The sequence below is a fragment of the Melozone crissalis genome, unplaced genomic scaffold (assembly GCF_028551555.1).
Source record: "Melozone crissalis strain CALT ecotype California unplaced genomic scaffold, PUWL_Pcris_2 ptg000004l_1, whole genome shotgun sequence".
NCBI classification, from domain to species: Eukaryota; Metazoa; Chordata; class Aves; order Passeriformes; family Passerellidae; genus Melozone; species Melozone crissalis.
Genome location: NW_026535782.1, coordinates 35,178,773 through 35,203,136, shown reverse-complemented (window position 1 = coordinate 35,203,136; position 24,364 = coordinate 35,178,773). Strand labels below are relative to the sequence as shown.

General features: G+C 36.8%; 1 protein-coding gene across 1 annotated transcript in view; it reads left to right on the top strand.

Annotated features, from left to right (window-relative positions):
• DCN (decorin) overlaps nucleotides 1-24,364 on the top strand; it is a 38,647-nt gene that overhangs the window by 8,538 nt on the left and 5,745 nt on the right. The window contains exons 3-6 of the mRNA XM_054275110.1: nucleotides 11,224-11,336; nucleotides 21,099-21,312; nucleotides 21,499-21,612; nucleotides 22,708-22,801. Of these exons, the coding sequence (XP_054131085.1) occupies nucleotides 11,224-11,336; nucleotides 21,099-21,312; nucleotides 21,499-21,612; nucleotides 22,708-22,801 (535 nt within the window). The remainder of the gene's footprint in view (nucleotides 1-11,223; nucleotides 11,337-21,098; nucleotides 21,313-21,498; nucleotides 21,613-22,707; nucleotides 22,802-24,364) is intronic.

Genomic DNA, 24,364 nt, shown 5'->3' with positions numbered 1-24,364 from the left:
CCATATACCATGTTTTGAAACATAATCTTTAAGGCTAAATGCTCAGCTCAAAATCCTGTAGGTAAATAAACATGTAAAAGAAAGCATGGATTCTTAAGTGGCCAGGCATTAACAAATACAATTTTTAAATAAAAAAGTTTTTGTGAATTTACGTCATCACTGATGGGCCTTTAGGACGAGTTATTCCATTTTTATGTGGTTTTTTTTTTAATTTTCTTTTTTTTTTTTCTTACAATAAAGATTAAAGTCTTACTCCTTTTATGTTTAATAGAAGCTGATACTCTCGTGAAATCCCCTGGCTTCATAGAACTGAATCATTTACCAAGTTACTGTTATTAAAAAAGGAGCCATGAAATCTGGGAAAGTATTCTGTAACTTATACTGAGAATAGCATCTACACCACAAGACCCTGGCCTTTAAACTGACATTCTTCAGCCCAACATAACTTAGGCTGTCAGCAAGCACAGGCCATTGGGCATTCCACATGCTGACTGGGTGAACTCTTAAAGTGTTGGAGGTCAGACTGGAGGATATATAGGAATTATCGTGTGATATTAAGGATCTGAGAGCAGTCTGCTTCCCTTTCATAGTCAGTGGGTGAGTTAGGCTGTCCATGCAGGGGTTCATCCTGTCTGAGGTGGATGTCAGTGACAGAAACATTCCTCTTGGAGAACCAAACTGCCAAGACAGGGCAATCACCACGGGAGGTTATAAAACTTACTTTCAGATTAATGAAGTTATATTTTTAAAAAAAATTAAGGCAAGGAAAAATAGACCCACATTGCTGTCTTTGTTTAGTTATAAATTTGGCATGGATTATTAATTTTTTTGTATATACTCTGGTTCAATACAATTTTGGGGATGCCCTGGAAGTTAAAAAACATTAATACTGTGCCCAGTACATTCTGAAAATGTATTAAATGAAGAACCCAATGATTAGAAAACACTCTTGAAAAATTGTCAAGAAAAAAAATATTGGCCTGGATGTAGACTACTTTGTATTAACAAGAAGCCATTATCTTTGCCAGTAGGGCAGTAAAAGACAGGCCTTCTTGCACCACCGCCTGAATTACTGATGTTCCAGTTTCAGCTGATAAACATGATCCTAGATGAAAATTAAACCTCTCTAAGTACATCCCTTCCTTATTTACTGCTTACTCCAAGGTAACAGTGACCAGCTTTGTATGTTTTCTTTTTTGGTCTAAGTTTTTTTAGATTTGTTTGCTTGCTTCAGACTTGGAAATGCCATTTATGAAATCCTGGTGGCAGGAATGGAAATGCAGACTGCCAAGTCTAAGTGATACAAGAAGTGACTGTTTTCTGGCTTGCTCTGTCACAAAATTGTTCATTTCTAAAATCTCCCAATGCAATAATAAATAGCTAATAGATAGCTAGTAAAATGCGAGTAAATGAAAAGTGATTATAGGTGATTATAATGTTTAAAACATGCTAAATAAGCATTCCTTACATGACCTAGTGTTATGGACTAACAGGTGTGACTGATATGTGTGTTATGTTCTTAACACATTTGTAGGGAGTGTTACTTGGTAAGTGATATAGCTATTTTAAAAATGCCTGTGTTTTCACAACAAAAAGCCTCAGACATTTAATTGGGGGGGGTTCTCAGCCATAGAAGAGATAAAGAGTCCAAAAACCCCTTCCCAGTGTTCACTGAGAACCCATAGCAACAGGGAGGAGATCTAGGAAATCAGATCCTGTGTGAAAGATAACCAATAATAACAGCCAGAAACTTCTGATATCAGCACCCAGCTCTCCAGAAAAACTCTGTTCACACAGTCCAGTTACCATGGTATTTTGTAAATCTAATTTTAAGCAGATTTTCAAAACACCATTTTCAAACCCAAATTGGATTGTCCCAGCCTTATCAAATTTGGATTTGGTGGTCTATAATTTGCTTTACACATGCCCTGAATCTTTGATTAAAAGGAAGTGGTCCAAAAGAAGGTAATCAGGTTACAGGAAAGTAAAATATTTTTCTGAATATATTTTATTCTTTTCCTAAAGTTCAAATGAAAAACTATCTTCTTCAAACTATATTGTCGTTTTTTAAAATTTATTCATCCTGTTTTCCAAGTCTGCCCTGACAAAAAAAATATTGATAAATGCTGGAATTATATGTCTCTTTGGCTGTATTGTATTTAATATGCTTACATAGAGCACTGTTGTCCTTTACATTATGAAAGCAAAGTAGATAGATAATCACAGAATCACAGAATATTCTGAGTTGGAAGGGACTCGTCAGGATCATCCAAGTCCAGCTCCTGGCCCTGCAGAGAACAGCCCCAAGATTCATACCCTGTGCCTGAGAGTGTTGCCAAGTTATTCTTGAGCTCTGCCAGGCTGGTGCTGTGACCCCTTCCTTCCCTGTGGAGCTGTTCCAGTGCCCAAACACCTTCTGTGTCAAGAACCTTTTTAAATATCCAATCTAAACTTCCCCTGACGCAGCTTCAGGCCATTCCCTTGGGTCCTGTCACTGATCATCACAGAGAAGAGATCAGTGCCTTCCTCTCCTCTTCCCATCCTGAGGAAGTTGTAAATTGCAATGAGGTCTCCTCTTCTCCAGGCTGAATAAAAGAGTAGAACTTGCCATTGGGCCGCTCTGCAAAGACAGAGGTGGAAAAAATAAGCGCTGAAACACAGGGATCTCAAAACCAAGGACCATGCCTGCATGGGATTTTTGGGAGGAAAAAAAAATATATTTGTGTTGCAGTTTTCAACTTATGGAGCCAATTAAGAGATTCAAACAGCTCTCTGCAAATGACCCTGATTTTAGTAAGATTTCATTTGCTATGTAGGGAATTCTACTGCAAACCTCATATGCAGTCAATAGGAATTGAAAAAGGGGAAAAGCAGTATTTAAAGAATGTATGTACTCTCTGCATGCATACTCACGTGAGGGAGCATCCAAGAGGGAACCCCATACCACCTCTGTGTTTGTTACCGGTGACATACTGGGAGTGTTTTTAGTTTCTGCAAAAATCTGTTAAAGACAGACTGCTTACAGTTTTAATTTTAATGAGAAACAGAATGTAATAATTATATTTTACAAATAGCAGTGAAAGTGAGAGACCACTTCTGCCCACCTAATGGCAACTTTAAGGACTTAATGGCAAAAAACCCAAATGGATAAATTATTATAGAAATGTCGCAGCTTTTAAAACATTTGCAAGTGCAAATGGGGCTACAGTATGGTCTTGTAATACAACATTAGCACAACAAAAATGTGCAATAAAACATCTCAGAACCAGTTTCTACACCTCCTCTACCACTTAAAATGTGAAAGCCTAGAATGATTTCAGTTTCTATGCTAGAGTACATATTTTCCCTTCTACTGCTCCAGAGTGGACCTCAGAAACTAAAGAGTTTGTGAATTAATTAATACTTTAGGGCAACATGGAAGAAAAGTGCCTGTAGTGGTGCAATAATCAAACCCATTGCTGAATATCTCTACCTAAGAGATATAGGAGCAAAGGCAAATAATTGAATTATAATCTTAGTGTTTTCAGGATTAGGGGATAAAATTTTCTTTCTACTCTTTATTCTTTCACTCTGTGGCAGAGTTTACATCTTCTGGGCTGGAGATGACTGGTAGAGTTGCAGAAGACCTGGGGAAGCTCTATCACTAAATGTCTCACAAAATAAAAGGAGTGACAAAGCATATATGCCTAAGAGTTACAAGGGTATATAAAACACCCTCTAGTAGACAGAAGGAACTAGCAGGTCTGTAGATTTCCTGATTCAGTCAGGGAATTCTCTTCCAAAATTTGTTTGTTATTCACTGTGTCCAGACATGACCACAGCAGTTTCTTCCATTTTATGATTGCATGACAACAATTCTAAAACATTTATGAAAAATGGCTGTGTTATGTTTAGAAGTACCTGAAATAACCAGGAACATATCTCTGCCCTCAGGTTATAAACTAGGGCTGTGTAATGACCATGTGGTCAAAACAGGAAGGGGTAAGTTTACTTGAAACCAGAGAAGACCTTCCCCAAATGATTCTTTATGACACTATGGTAGAGCCAATTCTGGTAAATCCCAAGGTAAAAACTGAGGGAACTATCCTCAAATTGCAATGTGTTGCCTGTTGCTAACTTAAACTGCCACAGAGGTAAACATCAAATTGCATTACTCCAGAGGGTCATTCAAAACATAATTTGCTATATAATGCTCGCTTTTCTGAGTCACTGAAATGCTCTCTTATGTCTGCTGAAGGAATAAATGTTTCACCTTACTGCGTGGGCACTCGTAGATAGCACATCTGCCTTGCATCCCCTTTGAGTAAAACCATTACACACATGGTGCTGGCAGATTGCATGAATCACACGGGTCACTTGCTGCTCTCTGATGGGATGTTTTATGTCTGCAACCACAGCAGTGGGAAATGTAACACTGATGATTCTAGGAGTTAACTAGAAAACTCATAATACTTGATTTTTGTTTCACTTAATGTCCTAATCCCTGAAGTTTTAAGATTATTTCAGAATATTTTTCTGCCTATCTAAAGTGATAGGATTCTTCAGAAGGCATATACATTTGAGACCATTGTAATTAAAAGTCAGAAGTAGAAGTTACATGAATTTTAGCTTCGAAAATGTATCATTACTCTTAGGTATTAACTTTTGGAGCCAGAAGAATAACTCTATCTGTACCAAAAATGTGACTAGCACTGAAAAATAATTCATAACAGCTGTGCCTTGCAATATTCGTTATGCTTTGAAATATGTGTTCACTACTCAGAGTGGGTGGAGGTGGAAAAGAGCAGAGAAAGCCATGCATTCACTTTTATACCTTTGCTAGGGCTTTTATCATTATTAGCACTACCATAGTGGAGAACTATGCATTTGATCTCAGTGTGTGTGAACTCATTTCCAATTTTCTGTGTTTCTCACCCTGTTCTGGGAAGCAAAGTTATAAGTATTTGGGGGGGGAAAATACTCCATGTAGTAATAGGTCAGTAGGTCTACCCTTGTGAGGGGCCATCTCAGCAGGAATGGGGTTTTTTTTCTTGTTCTTTCCCATGGGAAGGGCCAGACATATACAAAACAATAATCTGTGATAAAAATAACCCTAAAACTGATCTTATGAGACTTTCAGACTGCCGAACAGGAAAAGTATCTAAAAAACGGTTGTGAATCATCCTCAAGAAGATGTATTTTAAGAACCTTATTCATTCCATAGTGGTTTTTATATCTAATTTATTAGCAAGAGTGGAGAAAGTAGAGAAGAAACTTTTAGTTTGAAAGTGGGAGAGAGAAGGAGGCCATGGATACTTGTCTGTAGAAAAAGACAATTGTTTCTTATTTCATGGATGCAAATAATGAAATCACTCCTATTTGCAAATCCCACACAATAGAGAACAAATTTCCAGTAAATACTGTAGCACATTGCCTGAGAAAGTATCAGCAAACTTTTCTTAGTCAAAGCATTCAAGGCAGTTCCTTGCCACCCTTCCAGCAAGCAGTGCTTGGATCCAGTTATTTTTCCGTGACTAAGTGTCCTGACCCTGTAACCTTGCCTGTTTCCTCATGTGCCCCAGAGTCCACTCAGGGCATGGCTGAGGTCGTTCACCCTGGGAGGATTGCTGCCTGTCAGTGGGATGCAGCAGAGCTGGGCTCGGGGCAGGAGAGCACACAGCAGAGAGCAGAGACAGCAGCTGGAGAGGCTGCCTGCACTGGGAGAGCCGCCACTGATGATCATGGCTGGGAATTACACACAGCTCAGCCCAAATTCCTCAGCTGGCAGCAGCTGCCTGCGGAAACTGAGAGAGCCTTGAAACGAGCCCCATTTTATGGCCCCTGTGATAATAATCGTAAGTGTTGCAGTGTAGTAACACATGTATCCGAGCTAGAGCCTTCAGATGTCTCTCTGCCTTTTGGCCCGTGCTCTCCAGCTGGGAAAGCAAAGGTTTATTCAGAGGAATAAGCCCCATCCCTGCTGCTTGTAAAATGGATAGGTGAAGGAAAAATCTACCAAAATACCCTCAAGACAGCAAAAAAATCAAACCACAAAATTGTAAAAGTTGTTTATCACTGTCACTGTTCACATGTTTGTGACTTAGACTTTGTGATCTCAGTGTGGGAAAGATGCAATTGTCAGGAAAGCGTCCTCATCTCTGGGCTGCAGACTCAGACTTTGACTTGCTTGGTCTCCCTCGCTGGCCCCATAAATCTTGCATTCCTTTTTTGCACAGTCGTATGGCTTCAGCAGAAACGTGGCTCCATGCCAAGACACAGACTAACTTGTGGCTCTGGCTGCCGAGAAGCTGGAGCAGCGGGCTGAAACCTCTGCACAGCCAGGAGGGCTCACAATTCTCCCTTCTCCTTTATGGTTTGAAAGATTCCATGGCCACTTGATCTCAGCTCCTGTAGCTGAGCAGGTTATTCCTTCAGCTGCAGAAATAATAAAGCCTGCTGTGTACACCAAAAACCGTAACATCCTCACTCTATTCCCAAATTCCTGCTGCATCTCCCACACCTGTTTGGCCAGCTGAAGAGCAGCATGTGCTAGCTGGGCTGGTTCAGTGCTACACAGGAGAGGGCCAGCCATTGATTGATTCTCTCTCAGGGGCCAAACAAGGGGTGAATTATACCAGTCTTGGCCCTTCTCTGCCTAATTTCCCATCTCATAACAGCTCCAGGCCCACCAGCCTTCTGTCCTCTCCAGGAGGGGAGGCTATCACAGCAGAGCAGCCAGACACTGCCATTTGCTTAAGAAATGATGACAAAAGGCTACACCTCACAAGGATGAGATCCCACAGAGACAAGCTTGATTTCTGCAAAGTTACCTTCTCCAACCTCCCACTAAGCAGGGATGCCTGGTCCATGTAACATCTCCCCACCAAAGGTGACTGTGGATGAATCTTTCTTGTGTGAGAAAGAAATTGGTTAACAATCCAATTATTCTGGATTTTATTGAATAAATTTTGATGGTGCATGTTATCTCAAAAATCTGTTGGGTAGAAAGGATGTGTACAAAAAAGTTAGGAAAACTTCTGTCATGAATAATAAAAGCTCATCTTATCCTAAGAAAAGGAAATACTCAAACTTCCCTACACTTTTTTTTTTTTTTTGCCACTTTGTAGCTCTGCGGCTTATTCTGTTCTTCATGTGTTTTCATGTGCATACATTTTTACACAAGTAAATGTATACTGGTGGGAATAATTATTTGCTCCAGATTGACAATGCAGAACAGTAGGATGTTTCTGCTATAAAATTCATAAGGGATATTAGAGATCTGAGCTGGGCTACAGGAACTGATGGCTGTTAAGCTTCTATAAGGAAGTAGTGATTTCTCCCAAGAAATATTTTAGTGCTAATCAAAAGGGTATTTTGACTAAAATACATGAACTGGTTAATTAAACATCTTTTTTTTTCCAGAAGCTTTAACCTCTTAATCTCAGTGTAAACAAGAATTTTGAAGGGTGGAGCTATACCATTTCCTCTTGTTTGTGAATAAATTTATTTTTAAAAAATTTATTTATCAACTTTAATTTTATCCAGTCAAAATTTAAAATAAAATATATGTATTGTATACATATAAAATATGTATAAAATACATAGATATATGTATACATGTATTTTCAATTTAACGTTAGAAAGGCAGATGGATCTAAATTTTTAATAAGTTATCAGTTAATTTTAGGAACTAGAAACCTGAAATTCTTCTGGGGAGTTAAATACTCAACTGTGTAGCACTGATTATTGACATAAAAGCTCAGACTGCTATGAGAGATTTTCATATGGCTTTTCAAGAAGCAAGTTTTAATGTACGGAAACATCACAGGTAAGAGCTGGAATATCTGAGTATACTGTTCTTAAAATGATGGAGAGGAAACTCAATTGATGTTTTCTGACACCAGTTTTCCTTTTGGTTGGCATTACATAAATTTCACCAGAAGTTATCAGTGGGTGGATGTGTGATCACACTGTGCAGCATGGCTTCAGAAGTACACGGGCATCTCCTGAGTCCCTCAGAAATGAGTAGTAAGGACAGCCCACAATTCCCCTCTAAACTCTCTCCCAGACAGAAGAACCAAAAAAATATCTCTGGGACATGATAATTCTATCCCAGGAGCCATCTGAGCTTCCAGTGGGATTACAATTTTCTCCATTTGATTTAAACTCTGCCTCACTGTCACGTCAGTTGAGGCTCCCCCACTCATCTGAACTGGCTGCTGTTGGCCAGGAAGGTTTGGAGCTTTCCTCCCCAGGCTGGGAGCCTGCAGCACAGGGGTGAGTTTGCACTGCACCAGTGCTCCTCCCACATGGATCTCTCTGGAGGTGCAGCAGCTCATACAGAGACCTGGAGCTGCAGGCTGAAGCACAAGCCAAGGTAGATATGGGTCTGGTTTACACCTCAAATGCAGTTTAGTACTGAATTATTAAATGATGATTTTGCAGGTCAGTGTCCAGGTTCACACATTTATACACTCTTCCTCCACTGAAGAGCTTTAGATGATGTAGGTTTCAGCGGAAGGAGGTGTTCAATTGCTTTCACTGATAATGCAAGATCTCCACAGCACCTAGTATGCATCCTGTACTCATCTACACTTTGCTCTTCAAAGACCACACAAATCAATTAAAAAAAAAAAAAAGAAATATAATGTCTATAGCTGGTTTTGAAAACATTTTAAAAAGCAGCTTAAGGAAATGCATTACAATATAGGTGGGTTAGGTAATAGAAAAAGCTCCACTCTTCAAGGGATGGCAATTATACTCTGCATGCAGAGCTACTATTGCATTGTACATCCATCTAGTTTCTAGTACAAGACAGGAAAATGATGTTATAAATAATTTTCAGAAATGGATTTCTGATTATCAAATTTGTCTTATCTTTATAATAAGAAACATTAAAAGTCTAACTTTATTGCTCTGAGAAATTATCAGTTCTACTATGTTAATGAATAACACTTAAGCTTTTAGAAACTGAAAATTACAGCTGGAAGTTGTGGGGGAAGTTTAGTCTCTGGCAAATTGTCCCTTCAGTGGCAAGCCAAGTGTTCCCTAAGTGCTTTTACAAGGTGTGTTCCAAGGGCATCCCATAAAGCATGGCTGCATAGCTCTTGCACCCTCTTGTCTGCCATAACCCTTATTAGAGGTATCAGCCTACTAATACAAACATGCTGACAACCAGGGCACACTAATGCTACTTTGAGTCTTTGAATATAAACAATTAAACCCTTCAGGTTGTTTTGGTATTTTTTTTAATATGTGAAGATTGCTAGAAAAGTTGCTAGAATGTAGGAAGTTATAACAAAGTTATGGTCTTGAAAAAGCAGGGGTTTTGGGAAAGAATTTTATAGTTGCTGACATCAGTCCTGTTCACTGAAGACAGAAACTGTCCGAAGACAACCAACATGCAAATTATACAGTATCATATTCTTATATATTTGGAACTCTGGTACTACACTTCTGGAAGTAATGAGGGTTTTGCAACTGTTGAAGTAAGAACAAAGTCCATGCCTAAATGAGGAAAAGTTATTTTAGTAATATGAACAATCTTAATCTGTATCAAATATTTGTGCACTGAACATCAGTAAGGTAAACAGGATGGGATGCGAGTTTTGGCTGGTGTCAGTTTATGAAGCTTTTATTAGTTCATCCCAGGCCACATGATTCTGCTTTTTAAAACCTTTGAATTCTGTTGTAATTAAAACTCAGATAAATTTTTATTGCACTCAGTTTTAATAAAAATCTGGTCCAAATATTTTAATGTTTTTTATCTTACCATGCTTTTCTCTTTACATATATACACATATATTCTAAGAAAGGATTGAAAGATAATGAGTTTTGCTACACACAGCAAGATTTTGACAGATAAACCAACATTCTGTGTTTGAGAATACATTTTTGATGAGCAATAAGTATCACAGAATCACAGAATTGTTGAATTTGGGCATCAGCTCTTGAGACCATCCAGGCCACTCCCGTGCTTAGGGGGGTGCTTGGGGCTGTATCCAGACAACTTTGGAGCATCTCCAGGCATGGAATCCCAACAGCCATGGCGGACAAAGCAGCTTTTCCCTGGGAAGCATTTCCCACTGTGTTTGCAATGCCATGCTTTACTATGCAGGTTTAAAAAATAACATATATAGGTATATATCTTTCCTCTGAGAAGAACATTTTGCAGTTCACCATCATTCTGGGGAGACACTGGAAATACTTGCAGAGAGATCTTTCCCAGAAGTGTTCAAATAGAGCTTCAGGAATACTAGTTAAAACCTTTACTGGTAAAAAGAGAATTTTACCCAGAGAAGTTCACTTCTGATACATGCCCATATAGAGACTTTATTAGTGTCTAAAAAATTTTTCCTAACAACTATTCATTTACCATTTCACATTCTGTTAAAAAAAAAAAAAAAAGCTAGTTAGGAAAGAACAGTTTAATTTTGTGGTAAATCAGAATGACTGTAAAAGATTTGTTTTATTCCAAGTCACAGTATGAAAGGAAAGCTGGGTAAAGCAAGTGTTATTTAACACTAAATAATTTCATTTCCATGACTTCATCAGACTTACATATCAGCTATTCAGAAAATAGTCCCAAAGAGAGTCTTTAATTTAAACTGTCTGATGTTCTTTTGGCAGTTGTAGTGAAACCAAGAGATTTGTTCTCCAGAAAACTTGGACATAGTTTCAGTTCAGAGAAAAGGGGGAAGGTGGATTGGTAGTTTGGGGTTTTTTTTAAGGTGGACTTTACTGCAATTTACTCAGTTACTGTCAAACAAACTGTATTTTTTCTGGAAATTATTATAATTAAATATCATACTTCCTTCAAAAAGCCTTGTACCTTTTAAAAGCAGGAAAGGTTCTCTGTCTACAAAAGCTAACACCCAGTGAAAATAATAAATACTATATCTCTGTCCAAAAGGATTTTTTATTCACGCAATTCAGTGGAATAAAACATATTAGAAATTATTTCCCCAAACTAAATCCTTTGCTTCAAGCCATACCTCAGACTCAGATATTTTCTCAGAAAAGGCATAATGGAAATGTGAATAAATAAATGTTGGTTCAACTTAGCAAAATAAAACACTCTTTGACTGGCTGGAGACAGAAACACTTTCAAATAAGTCTTCATAAGCTGCTTCAGGAAATTAGTTCTAGAAATGGTGTTTACTGAAAGAAAAATGCTACTAAGAAAGGCACTGTCCCTTATTTAAAGTTTCTTCCAAAGTTAATTGTTCTTTTCACTATCACTAGGTCTGGAAAAGGTGCCAAAAGACCTTCCCCCAGACACAACCCTGTTGGACTTACAGAACAACAAAATCACTGAAATTAAAGAAGGAGATTTCAAGAACCTGAAGAATCTTCATGTAAGTCTAAAAATGAACTGGTATTTACCAACAAAAATGGGGAGAAAATGTGACTTTGGCCTGGCAACGCATTTTTTATGGAAAACAGATTAAATAATTTGCGATCCTCCTCCACCAGCCCAGCCTAATTATTTCTCTCCCCATTTCTCTCCTGCAAGCTTTCTTGCCAAACTCCAGAAGTTTCTCAGCTCTTTTCAGCTCTTCATGCCTGTCTCCTGTCCATTCAGTCCCCTGATCTCCCATCATAGCTCCTCTCACATATTTATTTATGTTCTCGGTCTCTTTGGCACAGTTACTTGGTAATTTCCATCTCAGCCCTGCCACCTCACTCCCTTCTTACTGTACTCTTTCCCCTCCTGCCTCTGAGCTCACAGAGATTTCTCTGTGCCACGTGTGTTAGCAGACATTCTGCACTAATATTAATTCAAGAATCTTTCCAAATTACTCTTCTGCCCCCTGGACTACAATGAAATTATGTTTTTGCAATAACCTTCTCCCTGCAAAGCTCCATCCTCATCCTTTACCTGCCAGTCTCTTCTAACACTTCTGTCTGGTTTCCTCTTTGCTGAAATATTTTCCTTCCTGGTTTCTGTGACTATTTTTTTTTTCTGGTTCACCTCTTCTTTTCCAAGTTTCCATCAGACAGCTACCTTCCTCTCTGTTTCTATTTTTTTTTTTTCTCTGTCTGAGGTCCTCCTCCCTGTCTATAGTTTTTATCAACATTTTTAAATACACACCTCATACTTCTGCCTGAATTTTGTTGAAATAATTTTCCTTACAGAGTAGAAAAAGGCTATTTTCTCTCTTTGAAAGTAATATCCTAACTCAGGCATACACCTGAAAATATTACTTTCTAGGCTTTCAAAAACTCATTTTATTCTGTGCATTCCTCCATTTGATCCTTTATTATTATAAACAATATCTTCTTTGGCTTTTCTTGCCTGGCTCTTTACAGCCTATTTTAATTCTATTCTATTCTATTTTATTCTATTCTATTCTATTCTATTCTATTCCATTTCTTTCACAAACAAGAAGCCAACTCCCAATTTTTTATCCTTAACTGGTGCCAATATCATCACCCAAAGAATTACTGTTTAAAACAAGAATCCGCATTTAGCTACTCATATTTGGAAAAAAACTATAAAATTTTACCTCTTTTAATTTCTTCCAAAGTCCATCTTAAATATTTGTTCAAATGCAACATCAAGAAGATAATTTTAAAAAATTGTGAATGCCAGACAGTCCATAGTGAAGGGATCTGCATGAGTGAATCATGATGAGGTTCATGTCATCTAATTTTAGCATAGGTGTCTATAGTTGATATAGTTCCACAGATAACCTCTAAAGACAACAAAACATGTTCTTCCACATCACATTTCAGCAGTCTAGCTTTAAGAATGAGATAGTTTGTTCCCCAGATTTTTTTTTCAGTTCCCTTCTTTGGCTACAGGACAGATTTGACACTGTAATTCCTGCCCATTTTCTTTGGTTTTCTTCCTCCTTGGAAAGAAGTCCTGTGTTTTCAGTGAAGCTTATCTGTGAGGTGCTAAAAGAGACAAAATTCTTATCAGTGAAATTAATCTTTTGGCAGTCGTTCTTCATGACACTGTATTAAATGAGTCAGAGCATGGCATTGAAGATGAAAATCACTGCTCCCAGTGACTTCTACCCACTTGGCATTTGGTTCAGGTCTCAATTACACATCCTGCTGTGAGCTATGCTGTTGTGAACTTATTTTATGTCATTGAAGTTAACTCTAAGGGGTTTTCTTTATTTTGTTTTTTTTCAGTTTTCCTGTTTTCTTTTTCTTTTTTTTACAGCAAATACAATTTAATAGTAAATTAAACACGTAACTCCTCAGGGAAGAAATTATTTGTTTGACTTACTCACAAAAGTACCCAGGAGATGCTTAAGGACCACTGGAAATCATGCATTAGCAAAAATTTTAACATGTAACCTTCAAAACTGCAATTTTCCTGGATTTACTCAAGAACAAATAATGATTCTCTCAAGGTCCCCTTCCAACCCAAACCATTCTATGATTCTATGATCTCCTCCCCAAAAAAATAATTTAGTCATGCAGTATATTTATGTAACTAGGCACCATCTTTGCTCTCAGCAGGAATATTCCTGTGTAATATCTGGGAACGATTCCCATTCCCCAACTTTCAATTAAATATTTTTCAGAGGGAGTATTGTTTTTAGAAAGTAAAACTCAAAAGCATTGTTACTGACAGAGCTCTATTATCTCATTTATTTTAAAGATATATGAGTGTGTGAGGCACATATAAAAAATGCATGTGCTTTTTAATCTTATTTCCAGAGAATCATGGCTTGGGTTAATGCCACAGTTGACAGTGTGATGTTCAAAAATTTCTTACACTTTACTAAACTTTCTTGTACTCTACAAGAAAGATTTACTAAAATTTCTGTGACAAAATCTAAAATTGGAAATTGGACTTAACTGCTTGCATGAATGATCACTTAAGGGAAAAACTCCTTAAACCCCAATTTTCATAGCTCTTGAAAAAAATGAGCAGCTTATACAGTTTGTAACTTTTAAATAATCCATTAAAATACCTTCCTAATACCTACAGATGTTACCAACCAGAAGTGAATCAGTTTTAGATGTGATTTTCATGAACAAGTTGGATTGAACCTAAGATTTGGCTGGTTCTAAAATCCAGAATAAGTAGCAAGAAAATAAAGGTTTTACCCCTAACTTGTTCATGGTTTCTCTTTCAGTACAAACGTAACTGCTTATGCTACACATCACTGTGTAGTGACACAGCACTGGAGATGAAAGAGAACTTAGAACCTACCAAAATATTCTTAGTATTGAAAATTTTCCTGAGTAGATTTCCCAAGCACAGCTAAAATTTGCAGCTGTGGAAATATGTCAAGCAATTAGAAGAGGGCACAGCTAAAGGAATATTTACCTGCAAATAATAGATTTCTGCCAAGAAACATCACAGTCAACAGTTACAGTGCACTTGATATTTTCATAGCTTTAAATTATCCAGGAAAAAGGGGCTAAACTATTAATGTTGTAATGTTGTACTATTAAAACTCAGTGAGACTTCACTCTATTTGAAAATGAAAGATTGTTTGTTTGTGTGGTTTTGGTTTTGTTTTTTTTAGCACAGGGATTGAGAAAACAGAGGAAAATGCGAAGACTTTTTAATGGGCTGAGGATTGAGTTTCACATTTTCAGAAAACTGTCTGATATTATTATATAAAAAAAGCTGCTTATGACTTAGACCTGTGGCAAAAAAGTCAGACAGGAAATCTATTGGAAAAGCCAGGAAAAAAAGTCTCTATTTCTATGAAACAGTAAGAATTTTCCAGGCAGACTGACATTTCTGGATGGAGTTCAGCACTTTGACCCCATGGACACAATAAAGAATCCAAAATACTGCATGAGCAAGCTCCCATGCAGAGTAAAGGAGGAGTCTGCACAAACAGCACATGGAGTTGCAGGCTGTGTGGCAAAGCCAGAGCAAACCAGAAGAATGCCTGCACCTGGAAAAAGAGGTGAAAGAAACTGCTCTGTGTTAGATCACTACAAGAACAGCACAAACAGCAGAATAGTGACTGCATGCTTCTCCAACAAGAATTTTTCAATTGGCAGAGTGCTAGAATAGTGAAAGAAGATGAGTGCACTATTGGCCTGAAATCAAATGAAACATTACCTAATTGAAGCTAGCAGAACTGTTTAAAGCCATGGCTGTGCATACAAAAATGCTAAACTAAACTTTGTTTAAACTGAAGGAAAAGATCTAAGAGATAAAAGATTTAAACTTGGAACTTAAAGTTATGACCATATCCACACTAAATGTGCAGGCAGAGAAACTGAAACTCTTTTAGTAGTAACAGCAAGTGGAAAATTAATGTATGGCACTAGAAAATTTAATGCCATCCTTTTTTAAAACAAACAAAGAAACAAACAAACAAAATAAAAATCCCAAAACACCCAAACAAAGCAAACCAAACCTAAAGAAGATCTTTCAGAGATACAGAAAACCCCTGAGATCAAAAGAATCAATTAAATAATCCAGTCTTCTGATGACTCATTACATTTTCAGTTCCCTTTTCCCAGGCATTAAAAGAAGTTAACACCTTGTCTCTGTAAATCACAGAAAGAAGAATCAGTAATCACCATCCTACTGTGGAAAAATAAAGACAGATATCTCTGTCCAGCTTCTATCTCTGAACCCAGTTCCTATTATCATGAGTGGCATGACTGAGGTGCAGCTTTAGGTTCCTAAAAAATATTCAGAGAGGGGAACAAAAAGTTAATCTTTCTGAAATACAGCACTCCCTTAGAGAATTTTCACTTCCTCATACTCACCTTTGCATTATGCTTAAGAAACAGTGAGATTTTCCACAGAAACAAGTATATAACAGACCACATGAACAGAAAACATTTTTCTTGTACAATGGCTAAAGATTTTTTCATGTGAGGAAAAAAAACAGGACTAAATATTTGAAGTCCTTAAAATTCTGGAGAGAGCCAGCATTCTAGGCTAATAAAAAAAGGAAATTTTTATAGAATATAACAATTAAAAAATCAGATCAATTGTAATAAATTTAATGAATGACCAAAATTTCTTGCCACAGTAGACAAGGACAGGGTTGAATGAAAAAGGAAAATGCAGAACCACCTGTTTCCTCATCGTCTGTGCAAGTCATGTTGCATGAGAGGTACCAGTGAGAACTCAAAGGCCAGGCAAACTAGGTCTGCAGCAGGCTCCTTTGCTTGGTGAGATTATTCAACAAGGTCCTGTGCACATGATTAAAGTGTTTTCCACAGGCTTCTGTTGTTTGTACTGACAGGCTGCTTCTTCTTCCTTCACAGTTCATTCTTCTCTATTGCTTCCATCTCATCCTTTGTTTCCTTGCTTTCCTTAGCTATGTCCTCTTGATCCTAGCTTTGGATGATTAGAGAAAAATAATAACAGCATTTCTGTCAAGTTCTGGTTTTGGGGGGTTTTGTTTGTTTGTTTGTTTTGTTCTTGAGTTGTTTGGTTTTTTAGTTTTTTTCCATAAATGTACATACATCCTTAATAATTTTGAATAAAGTCTTCCCTCTCTGTTCAGGTTGTAAGCATGACTTAACTTAAAATGTAAGGTAAACAAAAGGGATGAATTTTATTATTATTTTTATTGGGATGCCTGGCTCCTGAGGTTAAAGTTCTTAAGATATAACTGTTCCTAGCAGAACTGTAATAAAAAACAGGTAATAATGTAATACATAACCCAGGAAATTAAAGAAATTCCATTGGGTCAGGGATTGACTTTTCAGTTTGAACCCTGAAGGATGCATGCATCAGTAAAGAATTGATGTTAGATAAGAGTTCCATCCCCAGCTGGCAAAACAGGTGTATCACTATGTAATATGGCTGATGAAAGTCTGCTGGTAATTTTCCATTTTAATTCTGGTTTTGGCAAGGCTCTCACTTCTAACTGTACTAAATTAAGATGAATGGGGATTGAAACGCCTCAGAACAGTCTCCTGAGATTCTCATATAATGAAATTACACCAGAAACTTTAATTCCCCACCCCTAGACAGGACAAAAGTTGGAAGTTTTAGTAACCACAACAAGAACAACCCTATGCTAATTCCAGCCTGCCTGCCACACGCTGCCTCTGCAGCTTGTCAGGCTGTATTTTGACAAAAGCCTGCCAACAAGGATTCCAAAATTTTCCCGAATTGTGAATCCTCCTTTTTGTGTTGGGAATAAATATTTGATGTAGAAACCAGGTCAGAGGGAGCTAAATGGCCAGACTCCCACTGACTTCAACGTAGCCAGGGTCTATTCCTGTCATACAGTGGTTTTTATTTTTCTCCTGACTACAGAAATACCAGAGGTGTTTCACTAAAAGAGAAAGTCATCTTTGGAGCAAAGTTTAATTTTTTTTCCTCTCTGAACGCTACTTAAACTGCTGGTCATGATAAGGTGGTGCAATATTACAACTGAGTCAATGTTTACTGTGCATTTTACATGCTATATTATGACAAAGGAAAAAAGCTTTATCTCAGGAAAATGAGGATGGAAGTTGAGTTTTATCCATGGGAAATTGCTATGAAACCTCTAAGCCTAACAAACTGATGTATTAGTACCTAATGTATTTTTGCCTCTTTCTTTCTTTCTTTCTTTCTTTCTTTCTTTCTTTCTTTCTTTCTTTCTTTCTTTCTTTCTTTCTTTCTTTCTTTCTTTCTTTCTTTCTTTCTTTCTTTCTTTCTTTCTTTCTTTCTTTCTTTCTTTCTTTCTTTCTTTCTTTCTTTCTTTCTTTCTTTCTTTCTTTCTTTCTTTCTTTCTTTCTTTCTTTCTTTCTTTCTTTCTTTCTTTCTTTCTTTCTTTCTTTCTTTCTTTCTTTCTTTCCTCTTCCATATATTTTTGTATCCATACCAGGTCATGTTGAAAGCTGTGCATTTGTTTTCTCAGTCACTTTTATTGTCAATTCATGATGTGCTTCAATTTTTTGGACAGGGGAAGTTAGGATTAAGGGAATATATTTATTCTAAATGAAAAATCCTTTTTCCTCCATTAAAAGTGAAAGTGTAGAAGAAGATAGATTTTCAAATAAGGGCATCAGTTCATGAAACTTTTGTTCTAGGATGTCATTTCTGCCAAATTATCTCACACCAGCAGCATTGCAAGTGGTATCTGTAACCAAGGGCTCCAGCATTCTTGAGCACTTTCAGGATGACCGTTATTTTTCTCTCCAAGTGCTTCTTGCCCTGTACAAAATTTTCATGTCCTTTAACACACTGAATGTAATGTCCCATTGTGCCATCTGGGCTTTATTCTGGATAGCTGGTCCTGTGACCTGCTTTTGCCTAAGACCCATTCCTCTGTAACACTGCCTGCAGATGTTCTCCCTAGGTTTTTGTCCCCTAGTTCCTGTTTTCATTGACCTCTAAATCCCCTGAGTTTTTAATTTCATTTTATTTTGGTTTGGTTTAGCTTTTGTTACATGCAAACCATGCGGGACACATTCTGAGGAAAGTAAACAGCCTTGCTGCAAGGCTAATAACTTAGTTCTTCAAGTAAGGGATATAATAGAGGCATTGTGAAGTGGGAAAGGAATCCAGGGCTATGGCTTGCCAGGTGCTATACGGGTGTGTTATCCTCATTATTTGTTGTTGCTCTGGGAGACAGCAAAATGTCTCTTACAAACTGTGGTGTGTGGGTTTATTTTTCCTTCTTTACAGCTGCACAACAATGGAAAAATAATGCAGGTTTAAAATACTGGCAGCAGGGACTTGCACAGAGGGCTCTAAGTGGGAAATACTATTCTGGTACAGAAAAAGTTGTAAATTCTGGCTTGTGTTACTTTCCCACCTTATACCACCAAACACGTGTTCTCACTGTGAAATTAGTGGCTTTATACATATCTTTGATAGAATACCGTCATTTCTAAGTGAGACTCCTTGAGTGTTTGAATAATAAAAAAATCTGTTTCCCCAAGAAAACATTAACATATTCATGAGAAAGCATTGGAAAAGCATAATTCTAGGTACCTAGATAACTTCTGGGTTTGGTCAGGGGTATCAGTTACATTCTGAAGAGATATAACAATCCGCTACTCTGAGAATATTTACAGTGCCTAGCTGAATGTATGCCTGCCTATTTCCCTCAAGAAATATTTGACACCAAGTCATCCGCTGTGATTACTGTTGCACTTTTTTTTTTTTAATTTAAAAGATAAAATAGTTAAGAGAAATCCAAAAAAGGGAGACTTTTAGCTGAAACAAATGGTTAATCAGTAAAAAAAAAGATACAGGATAAAACTTTCAAATATTCATAACATGAGCCCAAACTCATTGAGTGTTGACTTAGAGATCTATGAAAAAAATACATGGTGAAATTAATAAAAATAAAGACCAATGTAATTAGCAGTAGCACATTTGATTATCGAAATAAAAGCAATGTAATACACTAATCTGCATAATTCCAAATGTATCACCTTTAAATAACCCGATTGCCATGTCCTAATACTCTACAGGTAGCTGAATTTCACAGTGGGCAGAAGCTACATCTGTATCACAGTTCTGGCAATCATGAATCAGAAAACCACTCCCAATGTGTATCCATGTGTTCTCATGTCAGATTTTATCATACAGGCCCAAATAAAAGGGAGTTGGTGCCAGGGCCTGCACTGACCAACATATTTATTTTGGGATGGGCTTATTGTTAGGGAAAAGCTCTGCTGAACTGTGGGTGACCTCTTCTCCCTCCTCTTGCATGTGAGTTATTTCTAGCTAGCACACCAAATTGAAACCAGCTCTGTTCAGCTTTACGTGCACTCAATGAAACCATGTCCAGGACACACTGCTGGCTTTGCTCAGGGTGATCTGCTAGAGGAGTCCATCAGGGGAAAAACTCATCGCCATTTTCATCTTTCACTCCTCTTTCCAGTTTCCATGACGGAGAGCTGCTCTCACAGAGGCTGATAGTCTTGTCACTGCTTTAATACTTAACTGATTGTGGAATGTCAGACACTCCATTTTCCTCCAAGAAACAGACTAAAGTGTAATTCTGAAAATATTGAAAATATGAAAACAGTCTGAAGTTCACTATAGTATTTACAACAATTTTTGTCTTCTGTTTCTAAAACTAGCACAATGGAGGTGGTGAAAAAGATGCCCTATTAATGAATATAAGTAGGTATTATATCAATACTTAAATGGCACATTCTACATAATCCACTGCAAAAAACATGCAGCGCTGTAAATCTGATAAGTAGATAGCAAACAGATGGAATGATAAGAATCATTCAAGTGTCTATTATACCTGAAATAATCTCCATTACTGTGTTATGTCCTGATAGTAATGAAACCTACTCCCTTTTTGTGTCATGGTTAATTAATCTATGAGATTTAGAAGTAATGTAAAATTTCAGAGGCATGCAGAGAACACCTGTTACAGATAAGAGTGCTTTCATGAAGGTCTTTCTCTGCTGACTGTATAGAGAGATAATCTTAGAGTTACCCTGAGTCTAGATATCACAGTTGTGAGAACTGAATTAGGCACTTACAAGTAAGGCAAAGTACGTGTGGTCCATGATTCCCAACAGCAGGGCCTGGAGCCTGATGCTTCAGATTGTTCCCCTTCCAAACAAAATTTTTCTTACCGAAAAGATAGCTTATATCTCTGAGAAAAAAAAAAAAAAAGTTGTTATTTGTCCAAAATCTAGTAAGTGCTGTTTTATAAGAATAAGAGGAATGAGGTGAAGTTATGCATATTTTTATTAAGCTGGGCTGTGCCTTCACTCTATTGGGTAATAGAATTTCCTGTTCAGGAGACACTGGTTAGAAGGGTTGTGTGATGATGGATAAGGTATAACAGTATCCTTAGGATAAACAAAACCAGAAAAAAAATACCCAAATAAAAATTGTATTTTTTGCGACTGTCCTGTTCTTCCCAGCTTTCAAATGGAATGATTGTACTTATTCTTAAACATAAACTATGGATGCTAACAGAAGCTGCACTGCAGTCCCAGCAATGAAGAAACACTTGCATTTGTTCTATAGGACTTATGTTTCACTGTTTCAGAAGTTTATAATCTTTTTTTTAGTACTGCATTATATTTACTTCAGCTCACCAAATTTGCCATCAGAAGACCTCAAAAGGCAGTAGAGAATAATAGTAATAGTAATAGTAATAGTAATATAATAATAATTTTAAAATGTTTCACCACAAAAATAACTTCCCTTGTGGTCATCTGAGATCTCCTTGATTATTACTCCACAGGCATTGATCCTTGTCAACAACAAAATCAGCAAAATAAGCCCATTAGCTTTTGCTCCTCTGAAGAAACTGGAAAGACTTTACCTGTCCAAGAACAACCTGAAGGAACTCCCAGAAAACATGCCGAAGTCTCTCCAGGAGATACGGGCTCATGAGAATGAGATCTCCAAATTGAGGAAAGCCGTCTTTAATGGACTGAATCAAGTGATTGTCTTAGGTATGAGCATGAGAAATTATAACAAACACAACTGAGTGTTTTTTAAGATGCTATTTGTAGTTTGATCAGTGATTATAGTAGAAAGGCAACAAGTGCCCCAATAAATTGTGCCTCCAAATTAGCTATGACCTGAAGAATATAAATGCCTACATTGCAGCCCAGCTCACAACCATGTTTTGTTGACAGAGCTCGGCACCAATCCAATCAAGAGCTCAGGCATTGAGAATGGAGCTTTCCAGGGCATGAAGAGGCTCTCCTACATCCGTATCGCTGACACCAACATCACAAGCATCCCAAAGGGTAAGAAATTCCATTAGTATTTCAGGGAATTGCACAGATAGAACGTGGTAACTTCTACTCAGTTGGGAAAAAAATATTATGAAAGCTTTGTAAATCTGTCCCTAAAGTATCTGGTTTTAAACCAGATTACTTTTATTAGTTTAGAAAATTTTGGCATTCGGTTACAAGAAGCTTCATGAGAGGTACACTGTGAAATGTCATTTTATGTTATTTTGCTTTTGTTGTCTCATAGCTGAAATATAAAATGGAAGAACTTTTTCAGCCCCCAAGCCTGATTAACACTACACAACTGTAAACTCATGTAGAATTAGCTGAAGTTGTACAAGCATAAAATCAGCCCTCCACAAGTCTGTGGGTTTGAAGCCAAAAATAGTGTCCCTATAACAAAACAGAAATCTTTGCTATTTTTCAAAGTCCTTAATTGCAAATTCCTAGAAAATAAGAAAAATTTCATTGTAATTTATTAAAAACAAAACAAACAAACAGGAATTATTCTAATACAGATGAAATGATATTCAATTTATTCATACTTCAGTCAACAGATTGTTTGGAAATGGCTGAAAACTTTTTGAGACATAATACTGATTTTTGTTTTTTTCTTCCCATATTTCCTGTTCTGGATATTCTTTTGAGGGACCTCAGTTAGGTAAAATGTGTTTCCTCTTTTGTTTTCCCTGATAAACAGAATTTGTAAACTAGTATGCACCCTAACTAAAATGACATTAAAATTATTTCGCCTCATACTTACAGCTGCATTTTCTACTGCTGTTTCTTGTTAAATATCTAGGTGATACATATTTGCACATTTATGTATATGGATAGTCTGGCTAAAATGAGAGATCTTTATAGGTCTCATTTACATAATCATGAAGGGTAGAATTAATAAATGAGAAGAATTTAATTTTTCAAGAGTTAACTGTTTTATAAGGACACTAGGGTTGTGAAAGCTCTTTATTTCATTTAGTGAACATTCATGGGCAAGTTTAGAAATATTATTTTGTCAACCGTGAAAGAACCTTGTTATGGTACAATTTTTTTTTTAAATATAAGTATCCAGTTTAATCAAAATTAATTTGATGGTGTTCTCTCTTTCAGGCCTTCCTCCATCCCTTACTGAGCTTCACCTTGATGGCAACAAAATCAGCAAAATTGATGCTGAAAGTCTCTCTGGACTCACTAACTTGGCAAAGTAAGAATAAATTTCTTCTTTTCACCTAACATATTAGTTGAAATTGCAATGACCACACACACAATTATAAAGCATAAATCTGTCCTTCATGAATACTAGAATCATTGAAATATTCATAACTTAGCAGGAAAGGCTTCTAAGGATTTGTGTGGTGATTGAAGAGAAGAAACACTTTTTTTTTATTTTCCTGACAAAACTTTTCATCTGTTTTCAATTATGAGTGCTATATGCTCGGGACAACTGTTTATTTGATTTACAAAAAACAAAAAACAAAAAGAAAACAAAAGAGAAAAACACACACATGCACAAAGCTGAACAAAAAACCCCATAAAACCCAAACAAACAAACAAGAACAATTAGACTTTTTAAATTGTATCATGCCTCTTTCATTTCATGTCCATCTTTGGTTTATGCAGTTTTCTTGGAACACAGCAATGCTCATGCAGTTTGCCTGGAAAATGAGGAAAAAAGTACATGGGAACCAAAACTTCTTTCAACAGTGGTTCCTTTGTTTCTCAAGAAGGGCAAGTCTGCAATGAGTCCAGGAACATGATTAAGAAAAAAATAATAAAATTTAATTGAAAAATTGTTACTGTCAGAGTGACTTTACTCTGCTAATCTGTGGTTATGTTGATGAATAAGTTTCTCTAAGTGTAGGAAAATAAAAAGGGAAATTCCCAAAAATCCCTTAAACAGAGTGATTTGTGAATTAATTCACATCAAAAAACATGTAGCAGAGAAAAATGGTCCTTTACTACAAATAATTTTTATAATTTAATATTCAAAAAATTACCATGAAAATGGGTTTTAAAAAGACTGATAATCAGACTTCTAACCAGATTACTGGATTAATGGATTTTCATGATTCTGCTTGTCATAACGAGGGTTGAAAATAGAAATCAGAGAGAGATTACTGAGTAAGGGGAGTTTAGTTTACAACTATTTATAGTTGATTGAACAGTAGTTCAATGCAATGAAGTATATAGTAACCTAATATTTATTTTGAATCTGAAAATTCCAAGATATAAGTTTAGAACTGCTTTCCAGATCTTATAAGTTAAGACATTTCATCTTATGTTTTATGTTAATATTTCATCACAGACTCAAAAAGAAATCTGTCCTAGATTTTGATGAAAAAATAAAAATATTACAAATATGGACTAAAGGACTATGAAACAGTTATTGTTTGTTACAGTAGCTTAGAATAGATTATAAGATTCTTCAGAGAAATTATGAAGAAAACTTCCAAAATCGAAACAAGATGATAACTACTCAGGTAGAGAGTATTTACATTACTGGAGGTGGGGGCTGTGGGCATGTGAGCTGCCCTGCAGATGACACGGTTTTTCTGTTTTTCTCATTCACACTTGGAAAACACCACAGGCAGCATCACATGGACAACACTGTTGGAAGTCTGCCTTAAGACATAAAGTTTGAAACAGCAGGTGCCAGTGGAGTCCTAAAAATATCTAAGCTTGGGCTGCTCCCATTGTGGCTGTACTGTATGGCACAACAAGATACTCTGCTGACCAGGGTGTGGAAATGTGGAGCTACTCAGAGCAG